Source organism: Sturnira hondurensis, unplaced genomic scaffold (assembly GCF_014824575.4).
Source record: "Sturnira hondurensis isolate 20B ecotype Veracruz unplaced genomic scaffold, ASM1482457v3 Scaffold0011253, whole genome shotgun sequence".
In the NCBI taxonomy this organism is placed as follows: domain Eukaryota; kingdom Metazoa; phylum Chordata; class Mammalia; order Chiroptera; family Phyllostomidae; genus Sturnira; species Sturnira hondurensis.
In genome coordinates, this window is record NW_028083884.1 from 2,153,186 (window position 1) to 2,168,805 (window position 15,620).

The following is a 15,620-nucleotide window of genomic DNA, read 5'->3' on the forward strand; positions in this document are numbered from 1 at the left end:
AAAGAAGTTAAGCCTTGCCGGCTAGATAGGACACACCCCCAGGCAGATGTGGGCTGCCAGTTACTGAGCACCTGTCCCTAAGGCCTGACTCCCCANCCAGAACCCTGAGGGGACTTTCCTCCTGACACATCTAATCCAGAGAAGCTGGACGTTTGGATTCTTGTGAAAACCCATCCGATTTTATAAGGACAAAAAAAATTTAAACAATTTTTAAAGAAAGAAGTTAAGCCTTGCCGGCTAGATAGGACACACCCCCAGGCAGATGTGGGCTGCCAGTTACTGAGCACCTGTCCCTAAGGCCCAACTCCCCATGGCCAGCAGTCACTACATGTCTGCAGACCACAGCTTGGAAAATGTTCATCATCTGTTTCTTCAGAGGCTCTTGTGGTCCCAGACACACTTTCCCCAAGGTGGAGCCGGGGCAGGGGTCTTCCTCTCCGCAGGGGCAAGGATGGATTCTGAGATAGGTTCCGTGTAGGTTGCCTTTCCTACGTCGGCCCAGAGTGCGGTCCAAGGCATTTTCTTTTGTCCACCAGAGCTTTGATTCCCCCATGACTTTGCCCAAGCCTCCTGGGGTGGGGGGGCGCTCAGAGAGCAGGAGAGAGGGTTGGCTTTGGAAGGCCAAGACCTTGGCATCCAGGACAGGGCTCAGGGACAACCTCCCATAAATGCTGGACTGTGCAGTTGATTCGTCCAGCCTCACCCGAAACCCTAATTCAGAGTCAAGTGGTAGATCAGATGTCCATTCCTCTGCCTTATTCTTTGCGTGTTGGAGGTGAAAGGAGCCTGCAGGGTGGCCAGCCCCCTCCTCACTGGACAAACCAGGAAGCTGAGGCCCCTCCAGGGCCAACCTGGGGCCTCGACCTGCAGTCCAAGGTCACCCAGTCATTTTCCCTGCAGACTGTGCTGGCAGGTCTTTCAGGTCAGCTAAGTTCACCAGATCTCAGTGGAGTCTCTGCTCAGGGCCAGGCCTTCCAAAAAGCATGGGAGACACACAGGGACAGGACAGATGAGCTACTTTGGGGAACAGGCACCCGGAGGGGAAGCTGCTCGTGAGTGTGACGAGTCTAGAAATGGGAAGTGCAGGTTCTGTGGGAACCCAGGCAGGGGGCAGTCTGGAAAGCCCCCGAGGGGAAGTGACTTTTTAGCCGATGACACCTGAAGTGGAGTTTGAGGGTGGGCTCGTGTCGCTGGAAGAGGGGCCAGCAGATGGGGGAAATTTCTGGAGAGGAGAGCTGAAGGAAGACCAGATGTCTGCAGGGCCCTGCTCTGCTGTGCTGGCGGCTGGCGGGCAGGTGGGGCCGCACCTGCAGAACACTGGAAAGCTATGTGGTAGGTTGCATCGGCCCGTCCACATCCTACAGACAGAGCCTGGCATGTGCCCACGAGGGCTTCAATGCAGTGTGTGCTCCCCACAGTCCAGTGCCTGAGCGAGCAGACGGTGCTGGATGGGAGGGGGCAGCCATAAGCCCACAGTATCCAGGCCTGTCTGGGTGACCACACGGAGCCTTGTGGTTCCGCCGTTCCGCCCAGGGGCTGTGGTGGGACAGATGCAGCAGCAGCTGGCCCAAGCCGCCAGCTGCACGCAGACAGAGCCAGTGCGCAGACCGGTCTCTGACTCCAGGGCCTGCGAGTTCCGTAGTGGGTCTGCTGCAGGGGAAGTAAAACCAGGAGCAAGTTCAAAACCACTCACTTGGAGAAGCGGAGGAGGAGAGCAGCACGGGGAGAAGTCGGCCCAGTGGAATTTCACAATCAGACTTGCCGCATCTGGAGTGTGTCGTGGGTTTATCTCTACAGAGACCTAAGGCAGATAGGGGATACATGCGAACCCCGGTTTTGCTTCCATTATTTTAAATAGGGCCCGTGCTGGTTTGTTTTCCATTCTTTTCCTGGGTTTATTCAGCCAGTTCTCCCCTTAGCACTCACTGACCAACTTAGCTGGGCTCTTGTATAACTTCTTTATTTTCTGTATTGCTGGCTTTCTCCTCTGATAGGCAGTCTCCAGAGGTTTGCGGTCCTTTTCTCCCCCAGTGTATCCAAGTGCCTGGGACAGTGCCAGGCACACGGGACTTCCAGCCCTTTCCACTCAGATCAGCTGACACCTGAGGATCCCCCATGCGTGGGTGGGGGCCTAGCCTCCCTGTCTCTCACTTGGTGCTGCTTTTGCAGCCTTGGACTTGAGAGGTGAACATGAGTCCATCCTGCTGGTGCTCTGTCCTCCCTGGGCTGACTCGGCCCCTGGCAGGCAGGAAGGAAAGCAGCCCCAGGTTTGGGAGGGTCTTGATACTCTGCATTTGTGGGGTGGGGGGGGCTTCAGGAACTTGGGAGGTTGCCCTTGCCTTGCCCCCTCCCTCCTTGGGGTTCCTGGGGTGGTAGCACCTTCCAGGCATTCATATTCAACAATCAGCATTCAAAGCAGTTCTTTCTGTTGCACTTTCTTTATGGTTTAACCTTTTTCTATGAAGTGCCTTTTCCCCATGAATTAGCCGTGCGGTATCTGTCTTCTAAAACAAAGCAGCGTTGATGTTTTATAAAACCTCAGCAAAAACTCCACCAAGGTGTTCATTCTTTGGCTACCTCTGAATTCCTTTCCTTCCCTCCCTCCCTCCCTCCCTCCCTCCCTCCCTCCCTCCCTCCTTCCTTCCTTCCTTCCTTCCTTCCTTCCTTCCTTCCTTCCTCCCTTGGCACATGCACCTTGGGCCAGTTGACAATGTGACAAGGACAGAAATGGGTATGGCAGGCTGTACCGCTTTGTGAAAACCGAACTGAGAGTCGGGTGGTTAAGCGGTGGGGCCCTGCAAGGTTACTAATCACAGCTCTGAGAGCGACGTGTGCCGGTATTTAAGTGGGATAATGCCTTTTAGAGGTAACCGAGTTAGGGGGGAATTTATCGTATTTATTCTCTTTCTTGTTTTAACACTGAAATGTGACCCAGGATTTTAGAGTGATTGCTATTCTTATTTAAAGTAATAGCAAAGATTTTCCTAAAAGGCTGAAACACCATCCTGTTTACCTAAAAAATAAAAGTATTTAAAAATCCAAAAGTGACGTATGTACTCCTTAGGGGAAGTTCGTTCATTCAGCAGCGGATACAGGAGAAAGGGCTGTTCCCTTCACCCCTCAGCTCACTCTCTGTCTGGTCCGGGCTGTGTCTTCCCAACCTTCGCCTCTCGACGTGGACCTGGCCAGGTCCAGGCCGAGCCCAGTCGGAGCTCAGCTGTTCTCCGTGTGGTCCCAGGCCCACCTGGTGCCTCGTTCCTTCCCTGCTCACTTGACGTGTTTAGATGTTATCTGCCAACTTCCTCTTACTATAACCGAGGTGTCACTTACCTCCCTGTGTACTGCATTTTCATTATGAAAATATTTATTGTTTTTCAGCTGAGCTAAAGAGGATGCTATAGTTGCATTTTTCTTCCTGGACTATGTTTTGCTTTGCTCCCCGTCACATGCATCTCGATACCCCGTTGCACGGGTTCACGCCTCTCAGTTCATCTCTGCAGACCGGTTCACCTGAGACAGTCCTCCTGGGCTCTCTGGCCACAGCTCCCTAGGTCTGCCTTTACCACCGCTGGCCGTTCCCTCGCCCCCCTCCTGCTCCCTGGACCCAGGTCCTCCTGTCGGAGTCACTCATTGCAGTGGAGCACGGCCAGCAATAGCCTCTTGAGACAGAGGACATGGCAGATAGACATTTAAAGATCTTGTTGAATGAAAAATGTAATTTTCCCCCTACTCTCCCACTTCATTGACAATCTGACAGAGCATACATAGAACTGAATGCATTCTAGGTTGAAACTCACTCAGGAATGGAAAGATGTCTTCTACTGTCTTCCCTTCTGTTACAAATCGGTGTTGTGTATGGAAGCTGATTAGTTTTCTTTGCTGTTTTCTCTCCGGGAGAGTACAGGATCTTCTTTTCACCATCAGTATCCTAAAGCTGCACGCTTAGCGGCTTTGGAGGGTTGGGGCTCGTTCACAGTGTGGGCCTTTTATGGAGCCATTCGATCTGGAAAGGGATAGTTCCGGAAAGTATTCTTATGTCCTCATTTTCATCATTATTTTTTCATCTCTTTGACTTTTAGTTCCTACTTTTCTTTGGAGATTTCAGCTTTATCTTGAAATCCTTCTCCGTTGAAAGTTTTGGGCTTTTTTTTTTTGGTTATTGTTTGTTTTCTCTAGACCCTCTAGTCTCTTGCTGGTGGCCGCAAGCCGAATTATGTTTATAGACTAGACACATCTCTGACCAACTAGACTGGGAAAAATGTGCTGGGGAATTTGTACGCAGAATTTCACTCCACCCTGTGTTCAGTTTGGCGTCTCGTCCTTGCCCGCCTTCCTGCTTCTGTTCTGCAGCCCCCCTGAGTCAATTTCATTAGAGAAGAAAACTCAGGGGCCAGGAGGAAGGAGAGAAGAGAGGGGGGAGGGGAGGTGATCGCCTGAATGTTCAGGGTTGGGGGGTCTGAGACCTGGGGGTCTAATGGCTTTTTTCTGTGGCACCCCGCTTCCAGTGGGATTGCCCGATGCCCATGTTCCTGCCATTTTTGAACATTTCTCGTTGCCCCCCGCCCCCACCTCGCAGGTGCCCAGGTTGCCCGGGCCCTCCGAGGCGTCATTCACTTTCCCTCCGCCTGCTTTGCGTTTCCTGAGCCAGTTCTCGGCCATATTCTCAAATCCTTTCCTTGACATCTTCTTCGCCTCATTCTCTGTCTGAGGCTGACACTAATAAAGGCAGTGGCTTGCTCCCGTGTCGTATGCATCCTCCCCTGTTGTCCACCTCTGGCAGAGTGACAGGCTGGAGAGGAGCAGCTGGTGACAGGCCGGGTGGTGGCGTGAGGGAGGTGTCAGGGGATCTCAGTCCCCAGCTTCCTGGAATAGAGACAGCAGGACCCACTGGCCAGGAGGGGACCACTTCTTTCCTTGGTGTCTGCGAGGGCCGGGGGGGTGGGGAGGGGGAGGTCTAGAAATCAGCTGCCTGCGTGGTCAGCAGCTTGCGGGGGAGGGTTGGACTGAAATCTCAGGAGAGCGAATGATTAGGAAAGCAGTTGGCCTGGGGCAAAACTCTGGGAAACCCCAGAAGTTATGGGGGGGACGGAGAGCTGGGAGCTGACCAGGGAGGTGGGGAGGTGCTGGAGAACCCTGAGAGTGCTGAGCAGGGCCAGGGCCCGGGGGGCAGAAAAAGGGCCGAGTCGGCCAGCGGGCAGAACCCACACGGAGCGGGCGAGGAGCAGGTGGGGGTAGGGAGAAAACGGGGGCTCGGTGCACACTCACATTTTGTGGTGCTTCAGTAAGAAGTTGGGGTGGGGAGGTCATCAGCTGTAGGAGGATGTGAGTAAAGGGGGTGCTGGGTTATTTTCCCAGTGGGAAAAGTCGAAGCTCGCTTGCTGGGCGAGGGCGAGGAGACAGAACATGCAGCAGCGCCCTTCTGAGCTTCGGGGGCACGGGCCCTGGCTGCTCCTTGGAGCCGGTGCCTGGTTCTGGGGCTGCCAGGAGAGGGGACCTGCCACCCCTGCACCCGTGCCTGCTGGGAGCGGGGCCTGGGTGCTGGCACGGCTGGTGCCAGGCTGGGAGAGAGGCCCAGACTTGGGTGTCTGGGAAGAGCTCCTCTGGGTGTCATCCCAGGCCGTCCTTGAGCTGATGTCAGGGGTCCTCCCTTGGGCCCAGGCGGGGTCCTTTTCCTGCACCTTCTGGGGCTGGCAGGGCGGGATGCTGAGCACATCTGCCCCCATAGGGGGCCGTCCTCCGGGTCACAGAGGAAGTCGTGGACCTGCTCCTGTCCTGGCAGGAGCCAGAGCAGGGTTAACAGAGATCTGGAAAATCCACCAAAATAGCTCGAGACACCAGGTTCTTCTTTTCTGTTAAGTATTCTCGCCATGGATACCAGGCCTCCCCGTGACCAGCTTGTGGTCGGCAGTCTCAGGGTTTCCCTTTCCAGTCACACTTCCTATCCCGGCCCAGATAAGCTCTGCTGTTGCAGCCTGTTCATTCGGACCTGGGGGTGCCTTGGGGAGACACTGTTCCCAGACGGAGACCCACAGCCCCGGGGGTGGGGGCTGAGAGACCTGGAGATGTACATACCCACAGACCCCCAGAACCTGCATCCTCTCCTCTGGGCCCCTCCTCCCTCCTGCTCTTACACCTCTAGCTACTGATTCATTACACTTCTTTTCAGAGCTACCCAAGACAGCCTGGGTTCACCTGGAAACTGTGTGTGTGTGTGTGTGTGTGTGTGTGTGTGTGTGTGTGTGAAAGAGAGAGAGAGAGATTGTTCCAGGGGAGGGGAGGCGAGGCCTGACGTGATTCCTTCCCCCAGAGCTTCGAATGGAGTTTGTTCATCTGACTGGCTGATATTTTTATGAACTCTGAGAGCAGGCAGGAGTTTTCTAAAAATGGTCCCTCCCGGCAGAACGGAGGTGGTGGGAGGGAGGCTTTTGGCTTCGTGGAGGGGGTGGGTCTTCGAGAGGCAAGTGGCCACAAAGTACTGTCCCACCTGGGTCTGGAGGACAGTCCCCAGATCGGTCCCTTGGAAGAGCTGCATTGGTCTGAAGATGCTCCTTGTGTTCTGGAGCCTGGTGTTGGTGAACTGCTCACTACTAGAGTGGATGAGCAGCCGGCACCTGGGCCGGGTGTTGGCCTCCCCCGGGGCCGTCTTTCTGGAGGACAGGAGGTGGTCAGGCCTTGGCCTCCTGGGGCCTTTTCTCAGGGGGTCCTTGGGACCTAAGTGAGTTAAAGGACTGCCTTTCTTCTACTTTCGAGCACCAGGTGATGAAGACCTCCATTTTTCCATAAGGCCAAAGGATTTTGTAGCCTGGCTAAGCCAAGCTCTGCAGCTTGGGGAGGGGGCAGGGGTCGCAGGTGGAGGGGAGGGGAGGTGGGCTCTTGGGAGAGAACAGGCAGTTTTCCAGGCCTCTCAATGCCCCTCACCCCGCCCACAAATCACAGTTCCAGGGCTGTATTTCAGAGGAATTTATGGCCTGGCTGGCCTTGTAGGGTGAGGTAATGCTTCAGGCTTTAATGTTTAAAGATACAGCCCTAGGTTTGCTGCCGGGAGGTGTGAGTGCAGGCACTTTCCTTTCTCTGAGTGAAAATACAAGCCTCTGGGGACAACGCCAGGGAGGGCCAGGCAGGAGGCAGCTGGTTTTAAGACAAAGCACTTACCGAGAGCGAGAGTGAGTTCTGCCCGAGCCAAGGTGTCTTCTCAGAGTGCTGGAAGTACGCACCTTTTCTACTCTGTTTACAAGCCTCTCAAGGGCTGGGGCTCCCCAGGCCTGCCCTTGGGACTCAGGGCCGCCAGTGAGTGCCCTCTCCTTTGCTCATGCTCACATCCCATCACAAAAAAAAAAACAACAACAAAAACCAAAAAAACACCCCAAAACCCTACCCTGGGAGGCTGGCAGACTGCACAACCTGAAGTGGGCAGTGTATCTCGTAGGCAGGGACCTGGGCAGAAATGCCAGGCTTTGGGGCCACACAGTCCTGAGTCTCCCTGCAGGGAAGCGGTGCCCACAGGACAGCGGCACTTGGCTGGGTGCCCCCAGGGTTAAGGAAACGGGGGGCCTGGAGGTTGGGCGCCTCGTGTGTCCTGGCGTATAGCAGGTGCCTGGTAATGGGCTGGAAATGTGTGTGTCATTTCCCTTGATTTGTTTTTTATTGTGGGAAAATACACATATCAAATGTTGCCACGTTAGCTATTTTTAGGGCCGCCATTTTTATCATTTTAACCAGGTTAAAGCGTGTGGTTCAGGGCTTTTCGTGCACTCACCATGTTACCCGGCCACCACCACTGCCTAGTGCCAGGATTTCTCATGGTCGCCCCGAACGGAAACCCCTCACCCATGAAGCGGCTACTGCCCTTCCCCCGCCCCCCAGCCCTGGGCCACCCGGCATTTTCCGTCTCTGTGGATGCTCTGGGTCGGCATGTCTCAGCTGAATGGAGCTGTGCCACGTGTGGCCTCCAGGGTCTGGTTCCTCAGCAGAACGGTTTCCAGGATCACCCATGTTCTACACATCTCAGGACTGCATGCCTCGTTATGGCCGAATGGTGTTCCATGAGTCCCTAATTTGGAGGAGTCACAGTGTAGCCCTGAATGGTACAAATGTCACCCACTGTGTGCCAGGAGTCTTTCTGTCATTCTTTCCAAATGGACAGTGTAACGGTTTTGTGACAGGGGGTTGGAGAGGCAGCCAGCTACCCCCCACCCCCCACCCCAGGCCAGAGCAGAGAGCTGGGCTCAGGCCGGGAAGGGCCAAGCTCTCAAATAACAGGCTCCGTGTGTCTCCCCCAGATGCAGGAGAAGGCCAAGGAGATTTACATGACCTTTCTGTCCAGCAAGGCCTCGTCCCAGGTCAACGTCGAGGGGCAGTCCCGGCTCAATGAGAAGATCCTGGAAGAGCCACACCCCTTGATGTTCCAGAAACTCCAGGACCAGGTAACCTGACTTCCTTGCCTGCACAATGACTTGAAGGCAACGTGCGTCCCCAGCCCGGCACACCGAGGAGGAAGCCATGCTGAGAGAGGGGGGCGAGGGAAGGCAGACTCAGAAGGTAACCCACAGCGAGCTCCCTCACGCCTGTTTACTCATGGTCTTCACGCAGTTCGAAGCAGCGGGGTTACCTGTCTTCTCAGTGCAGGTCAGGAGGGAGACCGGGGCTGTTTGGGGAGCCCACACTGAGGAATCAACATGTGGAAACTGCGGTCTGTGGGACCAGACAGAAAATTCTAGAAAGCAAGCACAAGGACGCAAAGAAACCTTTGGCTGTTTCTGTGCAAATATCCAAACATCACAGTCTGAGTCTGGGGCCCAACACTGCACACTAGTTCATAAGGAGGCCCCAGGACACCATGGAATATTGACCTCTGGCAGCACACATTTCGAAAGCAGGGGAGTCAGGTTGAAAACAGACCTCTGAGGGGTAAACTCCTTTTCTGGCAACTTTTTTTTTTTTAAATAAGAAATGCCCATGGTAACAGGCAAAGGGATGACTGTGCTCCAGAGATATTCTCGGAGACATGAGTTTGTAGATGGGACCATCCCTAGTGTGGTCTGTGCTACACACTGCCCTGCAGACAGTGGGACACAGATTTCAAACAGCTGCCGACCCTGGTCCAACGGCCAAGGTGAAGGCCTGTCTCCGTGCACCAGTGGAGACTAGCCTTCAGCTTAATTCCGCAGTCCTCCCTGTTGAGCAAGCCCGGCACCGCCCGGAGGGCTTGTTAAAGCAGACTCGCAGCCCCGCCACCCGAGTTAACAGTCAGGTTCGATGGGCCTGGGCAGGCTGAGACTTTGCGTTCCCAACGAGGTTCCAAGAGACGCGGACTCGGCTGTTTCGGGAGTGCACACCGTGAGAGCCACGGGTCCACGGCAGAGGCAGGCCTCCCTTCGATGGCCTGGAGCGTTCGCAGAGCCCAGCATATGCCCCAGCACCCCCGCATCCTTGCCTTTGCTCAGCATCTGGCGGGAGTCAAATATACAGGTAGAAAATACAAAGATGGGAAGTAGTTTGAAAGTGTCTTCCTATCGGCACAGTGGCCAGTGCGAATTCTCCTGAATTCTGAGTCAAATTTGGGTGTTGAAGGAACTCAGCCTGGGAGACTTGCAGGCAGTGATTCTGAGTCCATAGGAGGGACGTTATGGACCCGGACTGGTACGGGAGGTAGAATATATGGTCCAGAGGCAGTTTTGGTGGCCGTAGCCACGTGAGGACGTCTGCCCCTCCTGGACCTCTGTCTTCCACAGGTTTCTGGCTGTGGTGGGAAGTGCAGGAGGCTGAGAAACTGTCCTGAAGCCCCTGTGCTCTAGGTATGTTATTAGTGGCTCTAGCCACTAATAACATACCTACTATCCAGAGTGCCCTTCCGTGCCCGAGGCCCACTTGGCACAGATCTCATTGCACCACCAGTGAGCATTATTCTCATTCTGATGGCGAGCAAAGCAAGGTTCAGGGGCATGAAGTGGTTTGATAGCATAAAGTCGCCCAGGTAATAGGAAGGGCTGGAAGCTGATTCACCCTCGTCCACCTGCTTTCAAAGGTGGCACTCTGCCACGTCCACGGGCGGCTTGTCACTGCCCCTCAGAGCCCCATGAGCCCAGCTGGAGCAGAGGGGCTGGAGAGGCCTTGTGAGTCCAGGCGTTCCCACTTCCCAGGCTGCAGATGCCAGGGTCCTAATGAGGAGTTGGACAGACCGGTACCACTCTCTGTGGGGCGGCGGGGCGGGGGGCTCAGGCTCCCAGGAACCCTGCCGTCCTGCGGGGAGGGGACTGAGCTGCACCCCTCTGGAGTCATGTGTTGGGTGCCTTGTTGGCACAGAGAGGAGGGACGCAGGAGGCAGAGGAAGACTTCTTTTAAGTGACAAAAGAAAAATATTTAAAAAGTAACTTTTATCTACCTCACTATAAAAGTCGTATGTGCTCGACAAAAGAAACAGGAAACCAAAATATGAAGCAAAAAATATTATAATCCTGTACCTTGACATGACCACTAAATAACCTTTGAACTCTAGATTTCCCTCCTTTTTCCTAGAAGCACACGTCCCAAATGCGGCACAGAGCAGTTCAAACTATTCAACGTAAAGAAAGCGCTTCCAACTCACTATCGGTTGTTAATAAATGCTGCCTTTTGTTGGCTGCCTGCCAAGAAATCGGCCAGGGCTTCCAAAAACAAAAAAAGTGCCTTTATACCCTGTTGTTCAAAGTCATTTATTTGAGGGATGAAGAGGCGCTGACTATCTTTCTGAGGCACAGTTGGGGGGAACAAGGTATTCAGGACCTGAGCTGACCGCCCAGCAAGTCCCCGGGAGGGGCCTCTGGGTTCTGTTTCACTTCAGAGAACTCTGCCTCCTGAGGGCCTGCTGGTAACGGTCCACATGGGTGCTCAGCACGGGCTGTGGTTCTCTGCTCCCCAAAGGCCTCCGGAGAGCCCAGGGCTCCTGAGTGAGGGAGTTGGAAGCTGAGGGGAGCCTGCTGGGAACCACAAGATTTCACATAACTTTCCAAAAAAACACCCAACAAAAACCCAAACTTCCTTCTCAGCTTCTTTGGCTTGGTCAAGCCTCACTGGCTCTGTCTTGCAGCTGTCTGAGCAGGCAGCTTAGGGTTTTCGGGAGCCCTCCACTAGGAAGACTTCCAGTGGCCTCAGCCCCCTGTCCCAGCGGGGCAGTGTCCTCTTCCCTGCAGGCTACTGATGGGGCAGCGCAGACTTTGGGGCAGTTGGGACCCAGAAGGATGGCCCCACCCTCCCCGAGCGTCAGGGGACATGAGCTGACATCCACGCATCTCATGAAAACAGCTTCTCCAGCCTTCCTTTAGGTCCTGTTTATTCTTGGTTCACACACGGGGTGGGCGGGCTCTGGGGTTTCAGTTCGCAGTAGGCTGGAAATGCTGGCAGAGCTGTGGCGGGATGGGTGGCAAGAAGCGGTAACTGACAGCTGGTGGGGGAGACAGAAATGACACCAGACCCAAACCACAGCGCAGTAATTCGGAGCCACCGAGCCTGGGGCCCCCAGCCCGCAGGCCACATGGGGGGCATCCCTGTGCTGTGGGCGGGCGACAGGATCCATGACCCTAAGCATCAGGCAGAACTTAAATCGTGGTCAGCGTGTCTGGTGAGGAACATGTTAGACATTTTAATAAGCACTTCACCGAAATGGTATATTTTTAAAATTATTTTATTCTTAATGGAGTTTATTGGGGTGGCATTGGTTAAGAAAATTATGTAGGTTTCAGGGGTCTGGTTCTACATCATGTACACGTGTCACTGTGTGTCCACCCCCCAAGTCAAGTCTCCTTCTGTCACCGTGTACGAGACCCTCCCACCCTTTGCTACCCCCACCCTCTCCCTCTGGTAACCACCATACACAGCCTGTCGCTGTGAGTTTTTGTTTGTCAAAATGGTATCTTCAGAGAGGTTAATAATTCTGTTATTTGGGAAACTTGTGTGAGTGGAGAGATGGTTCTGTGATACAATTCGACTTGGCAAATGTTTAAAAATGGAACAGTTGGAAGGCTGCTCAGTGACCCGGGTTGTGCCACATGAAAGATTTAAAACAAAATTCAGCTGCCACAAGCCCCTCGGCCCCAGCGCACGCACGCACGCACGTCTCCTGCTCCGATGCCTCTGGTTTGAATGGAACAGTAAGGAGATGGGAGGGGGCGGAGGGTTAAGGGCAGTTCACATGGCAACTCGAGGATCGTTGCTTTCTCCGGCCAGGAAAGAGAAGGCCCCAGGTTTGGGGGGAGCAGGGGGCTCATTCTTCCCCCTTCAGTCGTAGGGCCCCCAATGCCTACCCTAAAGTGAATATGAGTGCATCAGGATGCCCTCGCCCAGGCTTTGGGGCGGGTGTGGAGTCTGCTCTGGGGGAGGCCGAGTGGAGGTGACCTTCTCCCCCGAAAAGGAAGCCCTCAACCTCTGATTCTTTTTTTAATGCATTTTTAAAAGATTTTATTTATTTATCTTTAGAGGGGAAGGGAAGGACAGAAAGAGAGAACTATCAATGTATGGTTGCCTCTTGTGAGTCCCCTCCTGGGAACTGGCCTGCAACCCAGGCATGTGCCCTGACTGGGAATTGAACTGCGATTGTGTGGTTTGCAGGCCCGAGCTCAATCCACTGAGCTACACCAGCCAGGGCAACCTCTGATTCTTAAAGAAAAAAAAAATCAGCCCTGATGGGTATGGCTCTGTCAGTTGGGCCTGAGCCCACAAAGCAAGAAGTCTCCGGTTCGATTCCTGGTCAGGGGACAGGCCTGGGTTGTGTGTTCGGTTCCTGGTTGGGGTGTGCACGAGAGGCAACTGATCGATGTTTCTCTCTCTCACATTGATGTTTCTCGCCCTCTCTCCCTCCCTTCTCCTCTCTCTAAAACAAATAAATCTTTTCTAAAAAGGTAGAAAGACTTCAGAGAGATGTCAGCAGCCCCAGCCACATCCTTGACAGGGGAAGGAGCGTGCATTGGGCCCCTTTTCAGACACACCTTCACTGTGTCTCTGAGTTTCCCCGGAACCCACGAAGTGACAATCACTTCCTTTTTAGATCTCAGGAGGTAGGGCCAGACCAGCTGGCGAGGACCCAGAGCTGGGGGAGGGGCTGCCGTGGCTCTGGGGATCGTTTTGGGGTCCTCTCCAACCCTCTGTTTCTCCAAGTCTGCTGTGGTGGCTAGGGCTGTGGATTCTGGAATCCTCCATCTTATGGGTGCCAGCTGACATTCGCTCCCAAAAATCCAGTCTGGGCTAGGAACCGGTATTTTCCAACGTGCAGAGCCAGAAAGGGCAGGTCGTGGGTTTTTGTTTAAGTGGAGGGAGAGTTGGCTGCCTTCGTCTGCCCCAGCTGTTCGCCTGATGAGGGGCGGGGTGGGAAGGATGGTGTTCGAAATACTCGGAGATGTTTTTGTGACTGTGGAATGGTCAGAAGAGACCATTAGGGGAAGAAGAGAGGGGATGGGCATCAGAAGGGCGTTCGACTCTCCCTCTGATGACAAAAGACAGACATCAAATACCTCTTCCCTGTGCAGAAAGAATGCACGTGGGCTTTGGATGTGAGTATTATGAACAAAAACAAAAACTTTTTTCTGGAGAAAAAAGTGGACAAAGTGCCACCACCTGGTGCGAGAGCGCCAGACCCATGGGCTGTGAGGGGGTTTTGCCTCAGCAGGGGTCTCTGTCCCCATCCATGTCCAGCTTCTTTCTGGAGTCCTGATCCCACCCACCGGGTCTGCCACCTCTGGCGAGCCTGTCTAGGAGGCAGGAGCACTGTCCAGGGTGACCAAAGCTTCCAGTGGCCACTCTGGTGCTTTGGGACAAGGGCAGACCTGAGAGCTGTTTTCACTGCCAGCTGCCCTCAGGCCTCCTCATCCCCGCTTTGGAAGAGGGGGAGGTGGTCTTCAAGGTGAGGACATCCCATCAGTGTCCTGACCCAGCGGCCTCTTTGCTGCCCAGCCGGCTCTGCCGTCATTCCACGGCTGGAGGGCTGGAGCGCAAGGGGCCTGCTTTCTTTTTACTTTCTGTCTGTCTGTCTGCGTATGAAAGCATGTCTGTAGTCTAGGCATTGGAAGAGAGAATCTAGAGGCCGGAGCTCTTGCCGCCTTCTTTCAGCAATTTTTACCTGAAAACGAAACCCAGTTCTTGCAGCGAATGTGACATCCCCGTAATAAAACTTGCACGAAAGGATTTATTTTTTCCCTCCTGGTACCCAGTTGAAATAACATGGTGGAGCGTTTTGAAGAGAAGAAAGGATGTGTGTTTAGTTTAGGTCTTTCGATGTTCTTGTCTTCTGAGAAGTGTTGGAAGATTGATTAGGCTTGAAATGTGCTTAATCGAGACAGTGTTGAAATGTTCCCTGCAAGGCTTCTCGTTCTCTCCGTTGATGAGGTCCGTTTGGGAGGGAGCCCTCGTCTGGAGCCGCAGATTCGGAGCATTCTCAGGTTGGAGCGCCCACGGAGAGGCACATCCCAGTCTGGCCCAGCCCCGTCTGGGGCCCCCGAGAAGGGGAGGGCGCCTGGCCTGTGGAATGACCCCTTGCTGCGGGTCCTTGGGCACAGCTATACCCGGGCGGGAAGGCTCCCTTCACTTCCCAAGGGCTCCCACCTCCAGCCGCCTGCAGGATTGGAGCCCGAGGCCACGACGCTAGACAGTTTACAGCCTGGGCATGCAGCTCACAGGTGTGGGGCTGCCAAAACCGGAACCTGCTGAGCCACAGCTGTCTTGACAAAAATAAATAAATAAATAAGGTACAGAATGCAATTTAGCTGCCAACTTGAGTTTTCTGCCTCGGCGGCTGCCTGCCTCTGGAAAGGAGTGAGTGCTTTGCAGGCCCACTCAGATGTCGCTGCCCGCCAGGAGCGCCACCCCCACCCTAGACTCGGCTCCCCGTTTTCTCTTTCCGGCAGGCAGATGCCTGCGGCATGTTGTCAGGTGGCGGTCACAGTCGAGCCCCCGGGGGGCCAGCTCTCCCCATCAAAGAGTCCTGGTTTTGTAGAACCTTCTGGAACCCTGAGGGTATCTCATTTTCTGTGGTCACTTAAGAGTGGGTGAAATCAGTAGTTTGATTTAGTTTCCAAGTTGTCATACCAATTTGTCACCAACTGAGTTGCTTAACATGACAGAGCTTCATCCCCTCGAAGTTCAGGAGGCCAGAAGTCCGAAGTGAAGGTGTGGGGGGACTGTGCTCCTTCCAAAGGCTCCAGGGAAGCACCCTTTCTCGCCTCTTCCTGGTTTCTTGGGGTCACTGGCGGCCCTTGGTGTTCCTTGGCCTGGAGCTGCGTCACCCGCGGTCCTCTGCCTCTGTCATCAGAAGGCCTTCTTCCCTCTGTGAGCTTCTGCGTCCCCTCCTCCTATCAGGGCACCACCCTAACTCCACGATGATGTCATTTCGACGTTCCCCCACCAAACTGTGTCCAAGTAAGGTCGCATTCTGAGGTTCCTGATGGAAATGAAATGGGGGGCACTGTTCAACCCACTCCGCTGAGACCTTTGGAGACAGTTATTCCCCATTTATACAAACACACTCCTTTTTTAAATTTGTATTTTCCAATCATGGTTTACATTCAGTATTGCTTTGTATTAGTTTCAGGTGTACAGCACAGGGGTTAGCCAATCATATGCTTTACAAAGTGCTCCCAGAACTCTTGAAGAGCATA

General features: G+C 54.1%; 1 protein-coding gene across 2 annotated transcripts in view; it reads left to right on the forward strand.

Annotated features, from left to right (window-relative positions):
• Window positions 1-15,620, forward strand: part of RGS10 (regulator of G protein signaling 10) — a 33,404-nt gene that overhangs the window by 14,325 nt on the left and 3,459 nt on the right. For both annotated transcript variants that reach the window (XM_037059651.1, XM_037059652.1), the window contains exon 4: window positions 8,280-8,423. In XM_037059651.1, the coding sequence (XP_036915546.1) occupies window positions 8,280-8,423 (144 nt within the window). The remainder of the gene's footprint in view (window positions 1-8,279; window positions 8,424-15,620) is intronic.